Consider the following 23,838-nt stretch of genomic DNA (forward strand, 5'->3'; position numbering starts at 1 on the left):
TTCAACCACAGGTGAGTCTAATTATTCTTTACACAGGTGTCCAACAGACAGTTGACTATAAAAGGGTGTTAAAAGAGAAATGTCACAAAACCTGAGAAAGAAAATAATTTCTTTACACCAGAAAGGTGAAGGCTACAAGAAGATCAGCAAAGCTTTACTTATCAGTCAGAATACTGTAGCAAAAGTGGCACAAAAATTTAAAAAAGATGGAACTGCAACCATCTCACAGAGACATCCAGGTCGTCCACGGAAGTTAACACCTCGACAGGAGCAGCTTCTGATGAGAAGCGTTGAAGAAAATCGGCATGCAAGTTCACTGCAGTTATCTAAAGAAGTAGAAAGCCAAACTGGGGTGATTATTTCCCATGACACAATACGGCGTACACTGCAGAGGAATGGCATGCATGGGTGCCGTCCACGAAAGAAGCCTCTCCTAAAGCCCAGGCACAAAAAAGCCCGCCTAGAGTTTGCCAGGGCGCATGCTGACAAAGATGAAGACTACTGGTACTCTATACTCTGGAGTAATGAGACAAGATAAATGTTTTTGGAACTGATAGCTTCAAAACTGTATGGCGTCGCAAAAGTGAGGAATACAAAGAAAAATGCATGGTGCCTACAGTGAAACATGGTGGTGGCAGTGTCCTTATGTGGGGCTGCATGAGTGCTGCTGGTGTCAGGGAGCTGCATTTCATTGACAGCATCATGAATTCACAGATGTACTGCTCTATACTGAAAGAGAAGATGGTACCATCACTCCGTGCCCTTGGTCATTGTGCACTTTTCCAACGTGACAATGATCCTAAATACACATCTAAGGCCACTGTTGGATTTCTGAAGAAGAACAGGGTGAAAGTGATTCAGTGGCTCCTGATCTGAACCCAATCGAAAACCTATGGGGAATTCTGAAGAGACAAGTTGAGCATCACTCTCCATCTAGCATCCAGTCTCTAAAAGAGGTCATTCTTGAAGAATGGAAAAAGAGAGATGTTGCAAAATGCAATTTGTTCATTCCGTGCCTAGAAGACTTGGTGCAGTCATTAAAATCATGGAGGCCATACAAAGTACTAGATGTAGTAGTTTTTGTTGTGGGGTGTACTCATTTTTGCATCACCCTAATTTGAGTAAAACTGACAATTTAAGTAATTTAAGTTATATTATTAACCTTACTTTCATGTTATAAGTCAAACAGATGTTATATTAAACTTAGTCTTGTCAACATTTTGAAAATTGTTTTTGTGTTCATTGAGATATTGTTTAAAATGTTACTTTTCAAAGGGGGTGTACTCATTTACGCTGAGCACATATATATATATATATATATATATATATATATATATATATATATATATATATATATATATGTGTATATATGTGTGTGTGTGTGTGTGTGTACCCTCTTTATATATACAAGCAATGCGAATTTTAGGACAATTAAAGTGAATTAGGTGTGCGCACACATATACATTTTCAACCGGGGTTTACCATATTTGCTTGAAACCTCCAGACGCTTTTCTAAGGGCATTGTTTAAAGGGGGGTATAATGCTATTTCATGCATTCTGACTTATTTACACTGTTAAAAAGTTGCATCATGCTAAACATGGCCAAAGTTTCAAAACACGAGTTGGACGTATGACGGAGTATTTCTGTGCCAAATCCACTACTTCCGGTTTCGGTACAGGATTCAGAGAGTTTTTTTTTTTCGAGTGTGTCCTGTATGACTTCAAAAGAGAGCGGAATTCCTTGTATAGGCACTTCTCCCTGATAAGCGTGCGCACACATCACCCAGAGCAAGAACACGCCCATCAACGCATTTCGTTAGGGATACGGATGCCGAGAGATTTTTCAACAATGGCTGTGTCCCAGTTCAGGGGCTGCACCCTTCGAAGGCTGCATACATCATCGAGGCAGTCTCATTTAAGAAAAATAATAGTTAGATTGCAACGTAAGAAAGAAATTACAGTATTTTACACCTCACAATGAATATCAGTCAATTTTATTATGGTTGCTTTTCTTAAATATGACATCCTTGATGAAGTATTTAGCCTTCAAATGCGATCTCCGGAGGACACAGACTCCGAAATGAGACGCAGCTCCTGTAAACAAAGGAGTGTGTTTTTGGTTGTGAGGGAAAGATTACCTTTTTCAGCTTCCCAAAGAACCCAGCGTTAAGGGAACAGAGGATGAAGTTTCTTTTTCCAAGGCAGCAATGGAGTTGTGCATGTATGTTTGTTTGTTCCCGGGATTTCGGTGATGAATACTTTGTAAACAAGTCCTGCTGGATTTGCAGATCGGGGGCGGTGAGTAAAGCTGCATCAGATGTCTGTGTTTTGTTGGCAATTGGCGCGCAAGTGCATATAATGTAAACAACACAAACGTTTTTGTTCCCTTTTTATTTATAATGATGTCGCAGCTAGCATGCGATCTCTACACAGAAGCTGCGCGTGCTCGTGAGTCTTTAGCTCCGCCCACAGCACTGACGACAGACACGCCTCCAGGATCTCAGCTTTTTTCAGAAAGACTCGGTTTAGCGTATCTATCTTTTATAAATATGACAAAACTAAAGACTTTTTGGAGGTATGAAGGATGCATTGTTACTCTACATGTAGCCTACTCAAGATTAACATGAGATTGGCAGAAATCCCCCCCAAACAAACATACGTTTGCAAATCCGTTGCTGCCCCGGAAAAACAAACTTCATCCTCTGTTCCCTTAGCGCTGGGTTCCTTGGGAAGCTGAAAAAGGTAATCTTTCCCTCACAACCAAAAACACACTCCTTTGGTGACAGGAACTGCGTCTCATTGTGAGGCTGCGTCCTTCAGAGATGGCATTTGAAGGCTGAATACTTCATCAAGGATGTCATATTTAAGAAAAGTAACCGTAATAAAGTTGACTGATATTCATTGTGAGGTGTAAAATACTGTAATTTATTTTTCTTAAATGAGACTGCCTCGATGATGTACCCAGCCTTCAAAGGGTGCAGCCCCTGAATTGGGACACAGCCATTGTTGAAAAATCTCTCGGCTTCCATATCCCGAACGAAAAGCATTGATGGGCATGCTCTTGCTCTTGCTCTGGGTGATGTGTGTGCACACTTACCAGGGAGAAGTGCCTATACAAGGAATTCCGCCCTTTGTTACGTGATAAAGGGCCATACTAGAAAAAACCTCTCCAAATCCCGTACCGAAACGGGAAGTAGTCATTTGTCACAGAAATACTCCGTCATATGTCCAACTCGTGTTTTGAAACTTTGGCCATGTTTAGCATGAGAATCCAACTCTTCAGCAGTGTAAATAAGTCAGAATGCATGAAATAGCATTCCCCCAGATCCCCCAGATTTTTAATTTTAATTAAAAATCCACTGGAGGCAAGTTCGCAAAAGAACCCAAGTGCAGTTTAATTTAAACAAACATGAATCCACACATGATACAAAAGAATCAAAGACATTGGCTTGGCTTGATTGACAGACATACACATTCACAATACTTAACGAACAAGAAAAAAATGAGGGCTTAAATGCACAGAGACTAGAGACACCGGTGCACAATTAACCAATGAACCAATAGGCTTGTTTGAGATGAGTCTGTTTTTACAAGAATAAAGTTCAACATAAGCATATATTATTTAAATACCAATGTAGTGGGGTCTATGTTTTTTATCAGTTTTATTTTGATAAACATGACACAATACAACATTGTGACTACATGAAAAGAGCTTTAACTGTTATAAAAATACAGATTTGTGAGCATTAGTGGAACTGAAGGCGTGAGAATAAACACGAAACACACATGATCGTTGTCATGCGGTGAATCCAGCCAATCGTGAAACAGCTGTGTCATCATCAGAGCTCATGCAGCTCATCTTGAGAAACTGCGCTGGCTGACTCATGTGGCTGATCTCGAATTGCTCTCACGGTACTTTTGAAGCCATACGTCACAGTCACATGGCGTCGGCGTTGTCTCAAGTCTGACAAAATTTCTTACTGGCATGCACTGCTTTAAGTCAGCCGCCGATCGGTCTGTAAGGCGCTGCATAAAGTCGAACAAGCCTATTTCTAACCGGCATGCATCTCGCGGTGATCACCGGTGATTACTTCTGCGCAGATTTTGCTCATCTCAAACGAGCCTAATGGAAACACATGACATGATCACATGAGGACATGGGAAACACATGACAACAGGGAGCACATGAATGAAATGAAAACATGAAACATGAACTTTTCTTTAGCTTTTCCAGAATCTAACCAGGCGTAAAAAGGTCTTCGATGATTCAATGGTCTTCCCTAAAGTGTGTAAACAACGTCTGGGAAGCTGATTTAGCTTTTAATGCTCCCAGCTTTACTACTACCTATTGCTATACTACTAATAATTAATTTTAAAGATTTGACTATATTGACTAGTGGAAATTCCATTAAATTCCAAAATTCCATTAAAAGTAGGCTATATGATCAGTATACTTTTAATTAAATTTTGGAATTTAATGGACTTTCCACTAGTCAACACTACAGTCAAATCTTCAAAATGAATCAGAATGTAATTACATATTGCTCCATTTGATGTCAATATGTATTAATACATATTAATTAATCAAATGGAAGTTAAATATATATGTAATTACATTTTGATTATAAAAGAAATTATACAATTGTAATAGCAATTTATTTTAAGATTTCTACAAGTGAACTTGTCATTGCAGATGTCATCAGAAAAGTTATTACTTTAAAATGATATTAAGCTAATAGTTCTAATCACAACACTAGACACACGTTTGAAGAAAGAAACTAAAGATTAATTGGAGATAACTTAGAAAAACGTATAGCCGCAATAAAAATAAAAATGAAGTGCTTAAACTTCATTGTGTTTCAGCGTCTTCTCCGTAAAAAGAAAAAAAACAAAAGAAGAATATTGCTGGAATCAGGCCATAAAGATCTTGATTCATGTGAGGAGCTCTTCTGTCTTACCTTCATTATGTTTCTGTATGAATGCGGCTTACCTTCTCCGCGGGAGTTCCGTTGGAGTCTGCGATACGCTCGTGGATCCGCAGCTCGCGGTCCGTGCAGTTACTGAAACTCATCCACGATCCGCTCTCAACACTTCTTCCGAGTGAGAAATGGGCGGCTGACTCCTCAGCTTGAAATTTGTCTCACTTTATTTTTTAGAAAGGACGACGGAAAGCATTCATTTAAAATATATCAATAAAAAGAGGTTTTCTGTCTTCTGGGCGCTTCATGTACCTAATAAGGACTAGAGTAAACTCGCAGTCGCCTTTTAAGCAAATGATCCAGTTTTCTTTAGACCACTCCTCCTAGCTATATTTATACTTTCGGCTGAAGCCATGACCAACATCTATTCTAGGCTATCTGTAATGAAAAATAACTCAGTAAGATATTAATATATTTGGTCCCACTTAATATTAAGTGTCTTTTTCTTTTTTTTTTAATCATTTGATACAATGCACTTACTGGTTACATACATGCTTTTACATCATGGATGTGCAGAGTTCCCCAGGGGCAGTGGCTCAAATGTAAAGCATCTCGTCACGTAACAGCCTACACTTCACATAATAGGCCTGTAGGTGGCACTTGGACTTCATTTAACCAACAATAATAGTTTTGTTAAACAGTAAATGGTATATTAATATGCAGTATTCTTACGAAAAAGTATACTTCAAGTTCATTTTATGAAGTATGCTTAAGTAATGTTCAAGTATAATGTTTAAGTATACTTTATGTAGTAAGTATATACTAGTCAAGTCACCTTTATTTATATAGGGCTTTTTACAATGCAGATTGTGTCAAAGCAGCTTTACAGTGATCACTGGTATATAATTTTGGCTGCACAGCAGCTCTTAAAGAAAATGGTGTCATTATCCATCTTAAGTAAATTCAGTATTGAAATAATTCGAATGTATGAATCAATAGTTAATTAATAGTTAATTTAGTTAGTTTATCTATATCAGCACTAGAGTAAACAGTGATGTCATCATCCAGCTCATTTCAGTTCACATACAATGGTGTCAATGCAGGCAGATCAAAACACTGCTGAATATCAAATGTCAAGTGTCCCCAACTAAGCAAGCCAAAGGCGACAGCGGCAAAGAACCCAAACTCCAACAGGTGACATCAGGTGGGAAACAGGTGTTAAAATGGAGAAAAAAACCTTAGGAGAAACCAGGCTTAGTCGGGGGGCCAGTTCTCCTCTGGCCAACAGTGAACAGTGCTTTATTATATTTCAGGCAGCTATCATAAGTCCGATGGGATCGCAACAGTCAAAGTATTTATTCCAGTTCCATCCAGTTGAGGATCGTATTCATCACGCCGGTATGGACGGTTTGTTGAGGAACTATGCCACTGGCTGTTGTGTCGATGAGGCCTTCACAGTGGATAATCTATTTGACTCAATCTCTGCTGACACTTCAGGGCTGCGTTGTGGTCGTGTCAAGGCGCAGGTCCTCGATCTCATCTGGATACGGCCCGGATCCGGCTAACTACGGTAAACCTCAGGATAAACAGAGAGACTAATATTAGCGTAGATGCCATTCTTCTTCTGATGTAACGAGTACATCTGGTGTTATAGGAAGTGTTCCCGGTTCCGGCTGACCTAATTTATGCAGCCTAACGATCCTTTAACGGATTTGAAAACAAAAATTGATAATGTGTTATGTGTATGCCAGGTTAAAGAGATGCGTTTTTAGTCTGGATTTAAACTGACAGAGTGTCTCTGCTTCCCGAACAATGCTAGGAAGATTGTTCCAGAGTTTAGGTGCCAAATAGGAGAAGGATCTACCACCTGCGGTTGATTTTGATATTCTAGGTATTATCAACTGGCCTGAATTCTGAGATCGCAATAGACGTGAAGGACTATAATGCGTTAAGAGCTCGCTCAGGTACTGGGGAGCTAAACCATTTAGTGCTTTGTAAGTAATTAGCAAGATTTTAAAATCTATACGATGTTTAACAGGAAGCTAATGCAGTGTTGACAGAACTGGGCTAATATGGTCATGCTTCCTAGTTCTAGTAAGAACTCTAGCTGCTGCGTTTTGGACCAGCTGTAGTTTATTTATCAAGCGAGCGGAGCAACCACCCAGTAGAGCGTTACAGTAATCTAGCATTGAGGTCATGAACGCATGAACTAACTGTTCTGCAATTGTCATTGAGAGCATATGCCGTAGTTGAGATATATTTTTAAGATGGAAGAATGTGGTTTTACAGATGCTAGAAATATGGCTTTCAAATGAAAGATTGGTATCAAAGAGCACACCCAGATTCCTAACTGACGACAAAGACTTAACAGAGCAGCCATCAAGTGTTAGACAGTATTCTAGGTTATTACGTGAAGAAGTTTTTGGTCCAAAAATTAGAATCTCTGTTTTTTCTGAATTTAGTAGTAGGAAATTACTGGTCATCCAATTTTTTTATATCAGCTATGCATTCCATTAATTTTGTAAATTGGTAAGTTTCGTCAGGGCGCAAAGAAATATAGAGCTGAGTATCATCAACGTAATAGTGAAAACTAATGCCATGCATCCTAATGATATCTCCCAAGGGTAGCATGTACAGAGTGAAAAGCTACGGTCCTAGTACTGAGCCTTGCGGTACTCCATATTGAACTTGTGATCGATATGACATCTCTTCGTTTACTACTACAAACTGATAACGGTCAGATAAGTATGATTTGAACCATGACAATGCAATTCCACTAATGCCAACATAATTTTCGAGTATTTAAAAGAATGTTGTGATCGATAGTGTCAAATGCAGCACTAAGATCCAGTAACACTAATAGAGAGATACAACCACGATCTGATGATAAGAGCAAATCATTAGTAACTCTAATGAGAGCAGTCTCAGTACTATGGTACGGTCTAAATCCTGACTGGAAATCCTTACAGATACCATTTCTTTCTAAAAAGGAACATAGTTGTGATGATACTGCCTTTTCTAGTATTTTTGACAGAAAAGGAAGATTTGAGATCGGCCTGTAATTGACTAATTCTCTAGGATCAAGTTGTGAAGTTTAATAAGAGGTTTAATAATAACCAGCTTAAAAATTTTTGGTACGTATCCTAGTGATAAAGATGAATTAACGATATTAAGAAGAGGATCTATGACCTCTGGAAGCATCTCTTTCAATAGCTTAGTCGGTATAGGGTCTAACATACATGTTGTTGATTTTGATGGTTTAACAAGTTTAGACAATTCTTCCTCTCCTAAAGCAGTGAATGAATTGAATTTTTCCTCAGGGACACTACAATGCACTGTCTGACGTGATACTGTAGTAGACAGTTGCATGGTTATAATTTTTTCTCTAATATTGTCAATCTTGCAAGTAAAGAAGTTCATAAAGTCATTACTGCTGTGCTGTTTGGAAACATCAGAAGGTGAAGCTTTATTTCTTGTTAATTTAGCCACTGTATCAGATAAATACCTAGGGTTGTGTTTATTTTCTTCTAAAAGATTTGAAAAATAAGCAGATCTTGCAGTTTTTAAGGCCTTTCTGTACTCAATCATTCTCTCTCTCCACAAAATGCGAAAAACTTCTAGTTTTATTTTCTTCCAGCTGCGCTCCATTTTTCTGGCTGCTCCCTTAAGGGGCCGAGTGTGTTCGTTGTACCACGGCGTTGGACTAATTTCCTTAATCTTTTTTAAGCGCAAAGGAGCAACTGAGTCTAATGTGCTGGAAAAGACAGAGTCAATACTTTCTGTTGCAACATCGAGTTCTTCTAAGCTGTCTGGTATGCTAAGGCAATGAAACTGATCAGGAAGATTATTTATAAAGCAATCTTTAGTGGTAGAAGTGATGGTTCAACCATATTTGTGGCAGGGAGGCAGTTTAAATGTAGTGTACATGAGACTAGATAATGATCTGAGATGTCGTCACTTTGCTGCAGAATTTCAACAGCATCAATATCAACTCCATGTGACAATATTAGATCTAAAGTATGATTACGACAATGAGTGGGTCCTGACACGTGTTGTCTAACTCCAATAGACTTTAGAATGTCTGTAAATGCCAATTCCAATGCATCTTTTTCGTTATCTACCTGGATATTAAAATCACCAACAACAAGGACTTTATCTGCAGCTAGTACTAACTCCAATAGAAAATCAGCAAATTCTTTGATAAAGTCTGTATGGTGCCCTGGTGGCCTGTATACAGTAGCCAGCACAAATGTCAACTTACATAACGTTACATAAAGCACCATCACTTCGAAGGAATTATATTTGAAAGATTTTTGAGTAATACTGTAAATATTACTATAAATTACAGCAACACCTCCCCCTTTGCCTTTCTGACAAGGTTTGTGTCGATAATCGTAACCTTGAAGGCTAGACTCATTTAAAGTAATGTAATCGTCCCAAAAACTATTCCAATTGTCTATGAAACCTATATTATTCTGCGGACACCACTTAGACAGCCAGCCATTGAGTGATGATAATCTGCTAATTATCATCACTCCGACGAACAGGTAGGGGACCAGAGCAAATTACTGTTTCTGACATTGTACTTGTGAGTTCACACACCTCTTCAATGTTAATTTTAGTGATCTCTGACTGGCGAAGTCGAACATCATTTGTGCCGACATGAATAATAATATAAGAGTATTTACGATTAGCATTAGCCAGCACTTTTAAATTTGCTTTGATGTCAGGTGCTCTGGCTCCTGGCAAACATGTGACTATGGTGGCTGGTGTCTCTATTTTCACGTTCCGTGTAATAGAATCGCCAATAACTAGGGCACTTTCTGCAGGATTCTCAGTGGGTGCGTCACTGAGTGGGGAGAACCTGTTTGATGTTTTAATCGGAACGGAAGAGTGGTGTTTTCCGCAGCTATGCCGCCTCACGGTGACTCAATTGCCCTGCTGCACGGGCTCTACAGCTGGAACCAAACAATGTACAGAGTTCACTAAGCATCCAAAACAGCCCTTGCATTCTTACTATCCTCGAATAAAGTTTGGATGCGTGTCTCTAATTCTGAGATTTTCTCTGTCAGTCTGACTATTTCCCTATATTTATGACATGTAAATCCCTCGTCGCTGACAGAGAAAGCTATACTATGCATGTGACAGGCAGAGCAAATAACAATAGAAGGAGAGGATGACATGACTCACCATGTTTGTAGACTGATCCGACTTACCACAGCTGTTTGATGAACGCATAGAAATAGGAGCGCGCGAGAGAATGATGACAAGTTAACAAGCTAGCGAGATGCAAACACGTTGTGATAGCGATTAAGATTAAAAGATTAAAAGCTAGCGACGTCAGATTAATGTGGTAAGCAATATTAGGTATATGGTAATAATAATATAAACAACAATGAATGATAGTAAGAGATTCAAAACAAAGTTATACGGAGTTACAGACGCAAACCACTCTAAGTAGTGAGGCAGACAGGAGCAGACAGGAGCAATCAAGCAGCAATCGAGTGTCTAGTACTAGTACTAATATCAATGTGTACTAGTAGTAAACTTGTAAGTGGACAATTTCAATACTGCTTGGGACTAAATTGGCCCACCTTTAATATAAGTATACGTTTAAGTGTACTATAAGTGTAAAAGTAGTAAACTTTAAGTGCACAACTAGTTCACAGGTACGTTTCTCATTTGTACTGCATATGTACTACAAGCAAACTTATAAGTATACTAGTAGTTTACTATTTTAATACTAGTAGGACATTTTTTAGTTTATGAAAGTACACTTTGAAGTGTACTTTCAGAAAACTACTAGTTTGGTAGTTTTATACTTAAGTATACTTGTAAGTTTTCTTTAAGTGAACATAACATCATACTTATAGTTTACTATATTAATACTATATGTGTCACGATCACTGTCTGTTCCTGTCAGTTCCTGGACTCCATTTCCCATAATCCTCCTTGCCAATCACATGCACACTCCACACCAATCACCAGTTGCCACATACAGCTTAGCACACTACCTGGACTATAAAAGACTCACACACACAACACCTCATTGCGAAGTCTTGATTTGCCGTGGTGATCATTACTGAGCGTTTTCTTGTGGACTGTTTCCTGGTTTCCGTTTGGATTGTTTATTCTTTGTGATTCTCTGCTGCCTGCCCTGAACCTTGCCTGTGTACTGGACTGTGTTTGTTTGCCGCCTGCCCTGATCTCTGCCTGTGACCCGATACTGTTTGTCTGCCGCCTGCCTCGACCATTGCCTGTCCTTGTTTATGTTCCTGCCTTTGCCCCTGTCTACCTGTGTAAATACTGTTCTTAATAAAGCTTGCAAATGGATCCCCGCTCTGCCGACCCATCGTTACAATATGCTTTGCATCTGCCTACATTGACAGCATTTTCTGTGCAGCCAAAATTATATACCAGTTATCACTGTAAAGCTGCTTTGACACAATCTGCATTGTAAAAAGCGCTATATAAATAAAGGTGACTTGACTTGACTTGACTATTATTTTTGCACTTTCAGTATACTATGTACTATACTATTACTATGTTCCAATTTAGGTATTAATTTTTTATACTTGAAATATACCTTTAAATGTACTTTAACTAATTTAATAAACATTTTATTATCGCTTTATGCAAGTTTCATAAAGAAGTTTCATAAAGAAAGGCAACATTTTAAACAAAAAGTTGAGAAAATTGCATTTTTGTCAAAGACTACACCTGGATCAGATTCAGAACGATGATGTGAAGGGCGGCAAGATGGCGGCCAAGGTGGATGATCTCTCTTAATTGCAGATGTCTTAGGGGTGTTTTTTTCCAAATATTTGTGAAGGGAGAAATTCATTGTCCTATTTTATGGGCTACTTGTATTTTATATTGGATTGTTAACCAGACAATCGGCTTTGGAATCGATCACCCTTGGTCGTATATCGATTTTCTCAAACGAAATGAAACCGAGTACGGTCAACAGCTCTGGTGGCGCCATTAAACGAAAAGAGAAAGCTGCATCTAAAACAGGAGTGGGGAACGTTGATACTAGAGGGCCATTGTCCTGCAGAGTTTAGCTCCAACCCTAATTAAACACACCTGAAGCTAATTACGGTCTTCAGGATTACTAAAGCTGTGTCTCATTTCGAAGGCTGCGTCCTCCAGAGGTCACATTCGAAGGTTGCATACATCATTGAGGCTGTATCATTTCATAAAAGTAAGTAGGACACTCCGAATGCGACCTTCGGATGCGCCCTTCTTTCACAGGAATTTGGAGGATGCGTGAGGTGTATCCTTCGCTGCTGCAGATAGCCCACAATTCTTTGTATCGCTGTTAACAACCTTCATTTATTTGGAAAAAAAATGGTGGCGTCGGCAGATGTACATACAAGCGAAGATGTGTTTAAATGTAGTTTCAAGCTTGTTTTTGTTTTAAACTTTGTTCTTCTTAATATCCTCCTCCTTTGTCTCTGTAACAGATATCTGATGTACATACGCCAGCTCCTCAAGCATTAACCAAAATAAAACAATACATTTTCTTTTCAAATTACTTTACAAATTTATAAATAATTTTCATTCCGTGAACACGTTGGCATAGCAACGTGATACTTCCTGTTTCCTTTCCTGCCTGTGTGTCCTACAAAGGACGTCTCGTTTAATTCTGGTTAAGGACACTCCGTATACCGCATCCTTCACAGGATGCATCCTCTGGAGAATGCAGCCTTCGAAATTAAATGAAATGAGACACAGCTTAAAGATACAGGCAGGTGAGTGTTTTTTTCAGGGTTAGAGCTAAACTCTGCAGGACAATGGCCCTCCAGGATCAACGTTCCCCACCCCTGTTCTAAAACATCGAAATCTGTAGAGAGACAAAAAATTCAAGATGAAGGGACAGGTAATGACACTGAGATGGCAGATCACCCATACACATTAGAGAAAGATCTTCAGCGTATGCCAGATATGGATGACATGCCAGAAAAACCTTTATCCAAAAGAGTGAAAGACGAACCGTCGCTTCTTGAGATGCAAGAGAACATCAAAAAAAGAATTATGAGAGTTCAGGGCACCTGTAGAATCTGATTCGAAAAAAAAGCTCAGCATTGGAACCCTGAAAAAGTCAATTGATTTCACACTGAATGAAAAAGACTTAAAAGACTAAATGAAAGCGGTGAAAGAAATAACTAAATCACACGAGCAGAAAGTTGCTGAGCTTGAACGAAAAGTCAATGAAGCTGAAAGATATTGTCAGAGATGGAACTTGAGGCTGAATGGTGTTCCCAAGGAAATGGATGAAGATCTCAAGCATCAGGTGATTGGAATCTGTGGTTCAGTTGCTCCAGAACTAAAGGATAGATGCCAAGTCGATGTGGACATTGTTCATAGACTGGGTCGGAAAGAACAGGGCAGAAGGCAGAAGCCCAAGAGCAACGATAATTCAGTTCACAAACAGGTCTACTCGGGATCTACTCTGGAAAAGGGCTTACAAAGGACTTGACCACGCTGGATGTGGAGAGACGAAAACTCCTGTGGCCGAGTGTGAAAGATGCCAGAGAGAAAGGTCGTAAAGCTTTTTTTTTTTTTGTGGTGAGTATAGCCTTTGCTGATGCCGTTAAAATTTTCCCCAAATAAAGGTTTGGTTCTGATGGTTTTTGACCATATAGGATAAGCACTATTTGAAAGACAATGGTTGAGGGGGAATGAGGGAAAACAAAAAAAATACAAAATAATAATCTGCCAGGTTAAATTGTAAACTAAAAGGAATTATGTACCCTTTGAGTTACATATTGTTACAATACAGAAGGGGACAGAGACACTGGAGTGCAGGTAATATAGTTTATTGAACAACCAGGAGCAGTGACGGAGTGCTGGTAAGTGCAGGCAGATAAAACAGGTGGCAGATATGGATACTGGAGTGATATTTGTCTTTTCTCTTGCAGATATCGCAGGCTGGTGACGGACTGGAGCTGAGGAGACACAGAGGAACTCACACGAGACGAGGAACAACGAAGGAGACTTGGGAACACGCTGGAGACAGGTAAGTATCTTGGAAGGAGTCCTTGAGGTGAGCATCTAGGTAAGTCTATATGCCAACGAGACCGGACAGTGACTGTGTGAGTGCGTGTGCCTTTTGTGCTGCTGCTGATGACTGCCCAGATAGCAGACCAACCTTGAATCAACGTTGAATCAATGTTAATGCATTAACCAAATTATCATTGAATCAATGTTGATCAACGTTGAATTTTACATTGATTTTTCATCAGGTTTGCACCCTGAAATAATGTTATTTCAATGATGAAAAATAGATCAACATGGTTGTAAAATCAATGTTTTTTCAACCTTAATTAAATCACCTATTTAACATTGAATTAACGTGGAAACAATATCAAATCAATCTTGCTTTATGTACAGCAAGATTCTAAGCCAGTTAAATGTCTATTTCTACTCATTTCAATCAGAGACAATGTAAGGGCTGCAGTTAATATGGTTTTAATGAAAAATTCACAACTTCCTTCAGTTTACATACAAATGTATTCATTTATAACCACACACTGTTTGAACAGGAATTAACATCACATTCAGGAAAAACAAGTGGCTGTAAAAATGGCATTTCATGGTGACTAAAACAAATAAACCTGGTTTCACAGACAGGGCTTAGGCTAAGCCAGGATCAGACCTTAGTTCAATTATTTCAGTAGCTTTTATAGACATGCCTTAGAAAAAACAATCATTACTGGTGTTTATCTCGAGACAAAACAATGGCAGTGACATATTTTAAGATATGTTTTCAGTTAAAACAGCTCAGACATACATTTTAGTCTGGGACTAGATTTAAGCCTTGTCTGTGAAAGGGGATAAGTAGTAAAAAAAATTTAAAAAAAATAAAACATTATTGGCATTCATCTTGAGACAAAACAATAGCACAGACAAACTGTAAGATGTCAGTGCAAGTTACTTTCAGTTCAAACAGCTCAAACATGCATTTTAGTCATTGGAAAGAGAGCCTGGAAAACTGTGACGACATAAATGCAACCTGCATCTGTAAAATGGAAGTAAATACACATGGAAACGAAGACACACAGTACTACAGACTGAAACACTACCACAGTTCACTGCTCAGGACTTGAAGCTTTTCAAGGATTGAAGCTACTCTTCTAATGCAAAAAGTATGTCCTTATTCATTAAATTGATACTTTGACAAGCAACGCCCGCAAGCTGATCAGGAGCCTAACGGAGCCAGTTTTGCAGCAACAGCAAATACAAACTTTGAGGCCTCCTTTTTTTCAGCCTTCACTTGTTGTAAGACATCTAAAGAAAACAAAAACAAAAACAAATAGGAAGTTAAAACTGCACAATGTTCTTAAACATTTGATCGGTAGTAGTGTATGACTGACAGAAGGTGGGTCATAAATATTTGGAAATGTGACTGTTACAATGTATAACAAAATTAAGTGAAACTTGAAATATGATTTAAAAAAAAGGTTAAAGTTAAAACACGCTGAATTCAATTTTATTACTATTTAATATAAACCATTATAGGTTGATGTATATCATACCCAGAAGCAGGGCACAAGCTGATGTGACAAGTGAGTTGATTCAAAACTTTATCTCCCTCGATCACAATGTCAATGTCAGCAGGTGGTTCATGAAGTTCTCCCCCTACTTCCGAATAATGAACACCACCACGAAGAGCTGCTCAAGGTCACCCTCACAATCATCTGTCTGGTTATCCTAAAGTTGTGTACATAAAACAAACAGTTTCAATGCCTTTTGCTAGAATGACTACAAAATAAACAAATGTATACTTTTTCTGAAAAAAATAACACATGGGAACATAAGCAAAACAAAATTATTACAAAACAGATATTTTCCAGAAAAAAACAACAACAACACAAAAGTCACATGCATTTGGGATGGCATAAAGGTGAGTTAATGAACATCTGGTTTAGACATTAGTAATTCATTATCCATTAACAACTATATCAGTTTTTTATAGAAATTACTTACCATGTATTGTGAAGTGTCCTCAGTCTTCAAACATCATTGAAAAGCTTTAGGTCCTAAGGGGAGAAACATTTTTACAGCATTATTAGTGGTCGATAGTTGTTTGCCAGGTCAATTAATTAGCTGTGCAAATACTACTGTTATAATCTACTATTTCTACTACTACTAAAAAAGATCATGATCATGATACTAAAAAAATCCTAACATTTTTCCCTGGACGAAGCAAAACACCAAGTTAGGCAAATGTAACATTAGCTCACAATGTTTTTCTTACAGATTTGGATCATCATTTTGGGCAAACATATACAGTGGGTACGGAAAGTATTCAGACCCCCTTACATTTTTCACTCTTTGTTATATTGCAGCCATTTGCTAAAATCATTTAAGTTCATTTTTTTCCTCATTAATGTACACACAGCACCTCATATTGACAGAAAAACACAGAATTGTTGACATTTTTGCAGATTTATTAAAAAAGAAAAACTGAAATATCACATGGTCCTAAGTATTCAGACCCTTTGCTGTGACACTCATATATTTAACTCAGGTGCTGTCCATTTCTTCTGATCATCCTTGAGATGGTTCTACACCTTCATTTGAGTCCAGCTGTGTTTGATTATACTGATTGGACTTGATTAGGAAAGTCACACACCTGTCTATATAAGACCTTACAGCTCACAGTGCATGTCAGAGCAAATGAGAATCATGAGATCAAAGGAACTGCCTGAAGAGCTCAGAGACAGAATTGTGGCAAGGCACAGATCTGGCCAAGGTTACAAAAAAATTTCTGCTGCACTTAAGGTTCCTAAGAGCACAGTGGCCTCCATAATCCTTAAATGGAAGACGTTTGGGACGACCAGAACCCTTCCTAGAGCTGGCCGTCCGGCCAAACTGAGCTATCGGGGGAGAAGAGCCTTGGTGAGAGAGGTAAAGAAGAACCCAATGATCACTGTGGCTGAGCTCCAGAGATGCAGTCGGGAGATGGGAGAAAGTTGTAGAAAGTCAACCATCACTGCAGCCCTCCACCAGTCGGGGCTTTATGGCAGAGTGGCCCGACGGAAGCCTCTCCTCAGTGCAAGACACATGAAAGCCTGCATGGAGTTTGCTAAAAAACACCTGAAGGACTCCAAGATGGTGAGAAATAAGATTCTCTGGTCTGATGAGACCAAGATAGAACTTTTTGGCCTTAATTCTAAGCAGTATGTGTGGAGAAAACCAGGCACTGCTCATCACCTGTCCAATACAGTCCCAACAGTGAAGCATGGTGGTGGCAGCATCATGCTGTGGGGGTGTTTTTCAGCTGCAGGGACAGGACGACTGGTTGCAATCGAGGGAAAGATGAATGCGGCCAAGTACAGGGATATCCTGGACGAAAACCTTCTCCAGAGTGCTCAGGACCTCAGACTGGGCCGAAGGTTTACCTTCCAACAAGACAATGACCCTAAGCACACAGCTAAAATAACGAAGGAGTGGCTTCACAACAACTCCGTGACTGTTCTTGAATGGCCCAGCCAGAGCCCTGACTTAAACCCAATTGAGCATCTCTGGAGAGACCTAAAAATGGCTGTCCACCAACGTTTACCATCCAACCTGACAGAACTGGAGAGGATCTGCAAGGAGGAATGGCAGAGGATCCCCAAATCCAGGTGTGAAAAACTTGTTACATCTTTCCCAAAAAGACTCATGGCTGTATTAGATCAAAAGGGTGCTTCTACTAAATACTGAGCAAAGGGTCTGAATACTTAGGACCATGTGATATTTCAGTTTTTCTTTTTTAATAAATCTGCAAAAATGTCAACAATTCTGTGTTTTTCTGTCAATATGGGGTGCTGTGTGTACATTAATGAGGAAAAAAAATTAACTTAAATGATTTTAGCAAATGGCTGCAATATAACAAAGAGTGAAAAATTTAAGGGCGTCTGAATACTTTCCGTACCCACTGTACATCAAATCAGAGCTAACATGTCGAAGACAAATAAAAGAACAGACAAATATTAATTTAAAAACTTAACTCAATATTATAATGCAGGAATCCCCACAGCCTCGGGCGTTTTCTCCCGCACCACGCGCACTTCCCGCCCACAGCATTTAAAATATCTTGCGCTGCATACACGGTAGGAATTCATTTTAAATTCGATTAATTACGATTCTGTTAGGATTTATGTCCACAAACAACGTTAATGAACTATAAAACACACATTTAAACGCTGCATTATCTAATATATAAAGTAAAACAAATTTCCAAATTCAACCTACCTTTCAGTCCGAGAAAATCGATCGATTCGAGCAGAAAGTTCAAGACGCTCGTGCGTCGTGACGTCAGAAAAACGTCTGACGTGGGATCCTTAAAGTGCAGGTGAGATGTTTTAAGTAGTTGTGAATTTACTGTTTAAGTTGGAAGAGTGTAAAGTTATTATAATAATGTCCAACTGGTTCATCTCACTGACTTCCAACTGGTTGGAGTTTATCTACACACTTCAGTTAGCAGGATTTTTTTTGTTTGTTTGTTTTGTTTTGTTTTGTTTATATTTTTTTGTGGGACTAGAGGGAAGGGTCATGAGGAGCATGAATGCTAATGTGAATAAAGTGTTGAATGAGGGGACAGATGAATTGACATAGCTTAGTCTAGTTCCACCAGTGATGAAGCTGACCAAAAATCAACATTGATTCAATGTTGTCTTTTTCAACACTGAAAAGCATTGACATTTCAATGTTGATTCAATATTATTTAGCATTGAATTTTCTATCTCAAACAAAATGATGATTCTGATGGAATTTCAACATTGAAACAATGTCCCCCCTCCACGGCCCGCTCCTAAGGGCTGTGGACCCCGACGTTGTGGTGGTCGGCCTCTGCCACGGGGTGCAGGTCTCTCTGGACGAGTGGCATGGAAAGTGTCGAGCAGGTTTGGATCGAGTATATCATGTCTGGGGACCCATGAGCGTTCCTCGGGACTGTAGTCCACCCAGTCTACGAGGTATTCCAGAAGACCACCACGGCGCCGGGAGTCCAAGATGTCGCGCACCTGATAAGCAGCACCGTCGTCCACGATGAGAGGAAGGGGGGGTTCTTCGGCTGCGCCAGGCTCTGTGGGAACAGAAACAGATGGGTGGTGAGGTTTCAACAAAGATACATGGAAAGTGGGGTGAATTCTATACTCAGTGGGAGCTGGAGCTGGAGCTGGTAGGTGACGGGGTTGATCTGCCGGACGATGGTTGTAGCTGGTGGTGTGCGGAGTCCCAGACCCTCTTGCTCTCTCGGAACCAGTAGTCGACCGCTGGTACGTCCGAGGGATCCCCTGACCAGGGGAACAGTGGGGGTTGGTAGCCGAGTACGCACTGAAATGGGGTGAGTCCAGTGGTAGGCTGTTGCAGAGAGTTCTGGGCATACTCGGCCCAACCCAGGAACTGGTTCCAAAAGTCCTGGTGGCCGTGACAGAAGGTACGAAGGAAGCGACCGATCTCTTGGATCTTCCGCTCCGCCTGCCCGTTCGTCTGTGAATGGTATCCCGAGGAGAGACTGACGGTCACACCTAGGAGTGAGAAGAAGGCTTTCCATACCCTGGAGATGAATTGCGGTCCTCTATCCAATACAATGTCCTCAGGAATTCCATAATATCTGAATATATGATTGAACATAAGTTCAGCTGTCTCCATGGCCGTGGGTAGTCCCCTTAAAGGAAGCAGACGACATGACTTAGAAAATCTGTCAATTACCATCAGAATGAGATGTCGTGGGCTCTTCGAGATGGCGCATTCCTTGCATCCCTGCACGTACCTTCTGACATCCGATGCCATGTTCGGCCACCAGAAGCATTCTTTTAGCATCGAGAGGGTTTCATTGACCCCAGGATGGTCAATGCCCAGTGACGTGTGAGATGCGTGGATGAGGGGAGTGCACCGTGTCCGGGTGATGTAGAGCAAACCTGGTGGGCAACCCGGCGGAGTGTTGGTGGAGGCATTGGACTCGGGCAGGGTCTCTTCCGACCAGACAATGGGGTTGACGAAGAGCTTCTTGGACAGGATTGGTTCAGGAGTTTCAGAGCTTTCGTCGGGACTGTGAATACGGGATAAGGCGTCTGCCTTTACATTCTTTGACCCCGGGCGATAGGAGATGGTAAAGTTGAAACGAGTGAAAAACAGGGCCCACCGTGCTTGGCGTGGGTTTAGTCGTTTGGCGTCTCGAAGATATTCCAGGTTCTTGTGGTCAGTTAGAACAACAAACGGGTGTTTAGCTCCTTCGAGCCAATGCCTCCACTCCTCAAGGGCCAGCTTGATGGCGAGAAGCTCCCTGTTGCCTATGTCATAGTTGATCTCCGCTGGGTTGAGTTTGCGGGAGAAGAAGGCACATGGGTGGAGTCTACTTTTTGTTCCCCTGCTGCTGTGACAAGACCGCTCCCACTCCGGTGGTCAAGGCATCGACCTCCACGACGAAGGACCTTTCTGGATCGGGATGAACCAGGAGGGGAGCGGTGGTGAAGACTTCTTTCAGGGTTTCGAAGGCTTGGGTTGCGGCTGGGTTCCAGGACAGAGACTTGCGCTTATTCCGTAGGAGGTTGGTGAGTGGAGTGGAAATGATGCTTGAATGAACCGACGATATAAATTGGCGAATCCTAGGAATCTCTGGAGCTCTTTGATTGTTGTGGGAATGGGTCAGTCCTTGATTGCAGCCACCTTCCTCTCGTCCATCCGGATGCCACTGCTATCAATGTAATAGCCAAGGAACTGCACTGAGGGCTGGTGGAAGGTGCACTTCTCTGCCTATGATTCTGCCGCTAGCTGCAGCAAGGGTTCTGAATTGAAGAGCATATTCGTTAACAGTCATTGATCCTTGTTTCAACTGATATAACTGCTCACCTATTGAAGAATCCCAGGCAGGTCTTCCGAAAACTTCTTTCAAATGAGCGATGAAACTGGAGAGAGACTGGGTTATGGGATTTTTCTGGGACCAAAGAGGTTCAGCCCAGCGAAGCGCCTTGCCATTTAACAGAGAAATTATGAACGCTACCTTAGCGTGGTCATTGGGGTACAGGTGCGGTTGCATCTCCAGGACCAGCGAACATTGCAGGAGGAATCCGTTGCAATCCTCCGCCGATCCAGAGAAGGGCGCCGGTTTAGCCATGGGACTGGCGACGGCAGGTGGTGAAGGAGAGACAGCGGTGTTTGCTGGTGAAGATGCGGGAGGATTAGTGGAGAGTGCTTGGCGTAGAACGTTCACGAGCTCTTGAAATGGATCCGGGGTGCTCATACTGGTGTTCATCAGTAGTGGTCCGGTCTTCTGTTACAATACAGAAGGGGACAGAGACACTGGAGTGCAGGTAATATAGTTTATTGAACAACCAGGAGCAGTGACGGAGTGCTGGTAAGTGCAGGCAGATAAAACAGGTGGCAGATATGGATACTGGAGTGATACTTGTCTTTTCTCTTGCAGATATCGCAGGCTGGTGATGGACTGGAGCTGAGGAGACACAGAGGAACTCACACGAGATGAGGAACAACAAAGGAGACTTGGGAACACGCTGGAGACAGGTAAGTATCTTGGAAGGAGTCCTTGAGGTGAGCATCTAGGTAAGTCTATATGCCAACGAGACCAGACAGTGACTGTGGCTGCGTTTACACTTGGCATTAACATGCGACCTGTATCTGGATGTTGTCCACATGCATTGAAAAGACAAGTGTAAACACGTTTGTGATCGGAATGTTATCCGATCAACGTGTCCTGGTTCGGAGGTAGTCGAGGATGCATTGTGGTCGGATCTCAGTGTAATGTAAACGCGATCCAGCCATCATATCTACATTCAGAGGGCGACATCATTTAAATCCCCGCCCAGACTCTCTGCATGGCTGTCAGAAAATAATGGACAGAATAATGGACAGTTTTGACAAGAAATTAAAATTCTTTGAACTTTACAATAAACGTCTATCATATAACAGTTTATTTAGACTTACATGAAACCTTGTGTGTCATTTAAAAACATACGCGATCGCCTTGTTTAGATTGTTTCAGTTAATTTCCAATATTGCACGCTTAACTTTACTGGAGATTGCATCGGAAAGTAAAGCCTAAGTGAAAGCAATAGGACATTATTTAATTTGTATCGTCTTATCTGGTGTCGTATAGCCTACACTTGTTTAGTTAATGCTCTTTAATGTGATGTGTGATCTTTTATTTCTTTAATACAAAGTGTTCGGATTCTGTCGTTACATATTACACAAACAATACAAATGCTTGCGCGCTCCTTTCAATTATGAAATCCATCGAAATATTTTTTTTTTCACCATACAAGATTAATGTTGGGAAACTTAAAGATTAAGCTCTCTGTGATCGATTGTATACTTTTGTGGAATAAATCACAAAAATTCTGTGCCGTTTGCACTGCATTGATAGAGACTAAAGTGAAAGTTTTTTATATGATGCTATTTGAAGCGTCTGCCTTTCAAACGCATCTAATTTAAATATTGTGCGGGAAACAGAAATCCGATCAGTTATCCAGATACAGAGGCCACTTAATGTGATCAAATATAAACGCGCTGTGTTCTGTTTAGCTAATGATCTGATCTGCTTGATCGGATCACGGTGATCGCATATTAATGCCAAGTGTAAACGCAGCCTATGTGAGTGCGTGTGCCTTTTGTGCTGCTGCTGATGACTGTGCTGATGGGATGCAGGTGTGCGTGATTAGAACTCGGGTGATGACGTGCACTGTGGTTGGGTGATGGTAGAGCCTGGCGTGTCTGTGACACATATACCTTAGCTCTTAAGAGTTTTTTTTTTCTTTCTTTCTTCTGTAATTGTGATAGTTAAAAGTTCATGTCGTTATCATTTTGTTCCTTTAATGTCAGGTGTATTTGAGATTTAACTAAATGAAAGGCTGTTTTTTTGTATTGCAAGATATTTAATGTAGATTTTTATTTCTTACAAGAGACCCATCTTGTTCTTCAGATGTGAATTTTTGGAAGTCGCAATGGGCCAGTGAAATTTGGCATTCTTATCACTTATCACTCTTATCAGTTATCACTCAGCAGGAGTTGCAATTTTAAAGGGTTCATTTAAAGGTAAAATTGTTAGTAGCAAAGTCCACAATGGGAGTAATTCTAACAGTATCCATTGATGGGAAAATGTTTTTGTTAAGTACTGTATATGCCTCAAATATTAAAAATTATAATGTTGATTTGTTCTCTGATATTAAAAATGAGATTAATAGGGTAAGAGAAAGATTTCATGATATTGAAATCATTCTGTGGGGACTTTAATATTATTATTAATACATTTTTTCACCATAAAGTTTATTTAAATCCCCTTGTAATTTTATGATATTTTGAGCTGCTTCTTCTGTTAAATCTGTTTTATAACACAGGGCACCAAACTCTCGGATGATGGCTTGCATTTTGGCCCGTTTATTTTTGGCAATCAATTTACTCATTTTAATAGCTAAACTTCTTACTTTATATTTCATAATATCTGGTGGATCCAAAATGGTCAATATTCATATTCATGCATTTATTCATATTTCATGTTAACCATTTTATCATTTATGGTTTATGATTTCTCAACATTATCTTTGATCTCATATATTCATGCACTCCTACTCCATATATTAATCCTCATCATATTTTTAAGTATCTACTCTTTATTGTACTCCTTTATGGTTATTCTTCTTTTATCTTTAAGAGTATGTATGCTTGCTATATTCAGTTGTTCTTCAAAGTGTTCCAATGTGACAGGTCATGTTGACACGTTTGTGGTTAGATATTGGACGCCTGCCAAGTACTGAAGAATTGATGTTCTGGTGCACATGATGTACTTTTTCCTGCAATAATATTTTGTATTCAAATGAAAGGGGATATTTGAAATCTGTTCTATCGTTCTGACAAAGGTGTTAAATCGACTCTTTGGGTGCTATCTGGTAATGTCAACAGTCACGGGACC

At 40.1% G+C, this 23,838-nt stretch overlaps 1 protein-coding gene and 1 long non-coding RNA gene across 4 annotated transcripts in view; both read right to left on the reverse strand.

Annotated features, from left to right (window-relative positions):
- LOC127501088 (SH3 and cysteine-rich domain-containing protein 2-like) overlaps positions 1–5,250 on the reverse strand; it is a 240,555-nt gene extending 235,305 nt beyond the window's left edge. For all 3 annotated transcript variants that reach the window (XM_051872876.1, XM_051872875.1, XM_051872878.1), the window contains exon 1: positions 4,991–5,250. In XM_051872876.1, the coding sequence (XP_051728836.1) occupies positions 4,991–5,071 (81 nt within the window). In that variant the 5' untranslated portion in view covers positions 5,072–5,250. The remainder of the gene's footprint in view (positions 1–4,990) is intronic.
- An 8,874-nt stretch (positions 5,251–14,124) lies between these two features.
- On the reverse strand, positions 14,125–23,053 carry LOC127501110 (uncharacterized). The gene is made up of 5 exons (XR_007926511.1): positions 18,165–23,053; positions 17,921–18,011; positions 15,912–15,964; positions 15,461–15,635; positions 14,125–15,212 (listed from the first exon to the last, which is right to left on the reverse strand). It is a non-coding gene; the product is annotated as an uncharacterized LOC127501110 (long non-coding RNA).
- Between the last annotated feature and the right edge of the window lie 785 nt (positions 23,054–23,838).

Source organism: Ctenopharyngodon idella, chromosome 19 (assembly GCF_019924925.1).
Source record: "Ctenopharyngodon idella isolate HZGC_01 chromosome 19, HZGC01, whole genome shotgun sequence".
Lineage (NCBI taxonomy): Eukaryota > Metazoa > Chordata > Actinopteri > Cypriniformes > Xenocyprididae > Ctenopharyngodon > Ctenopharyngodon idella.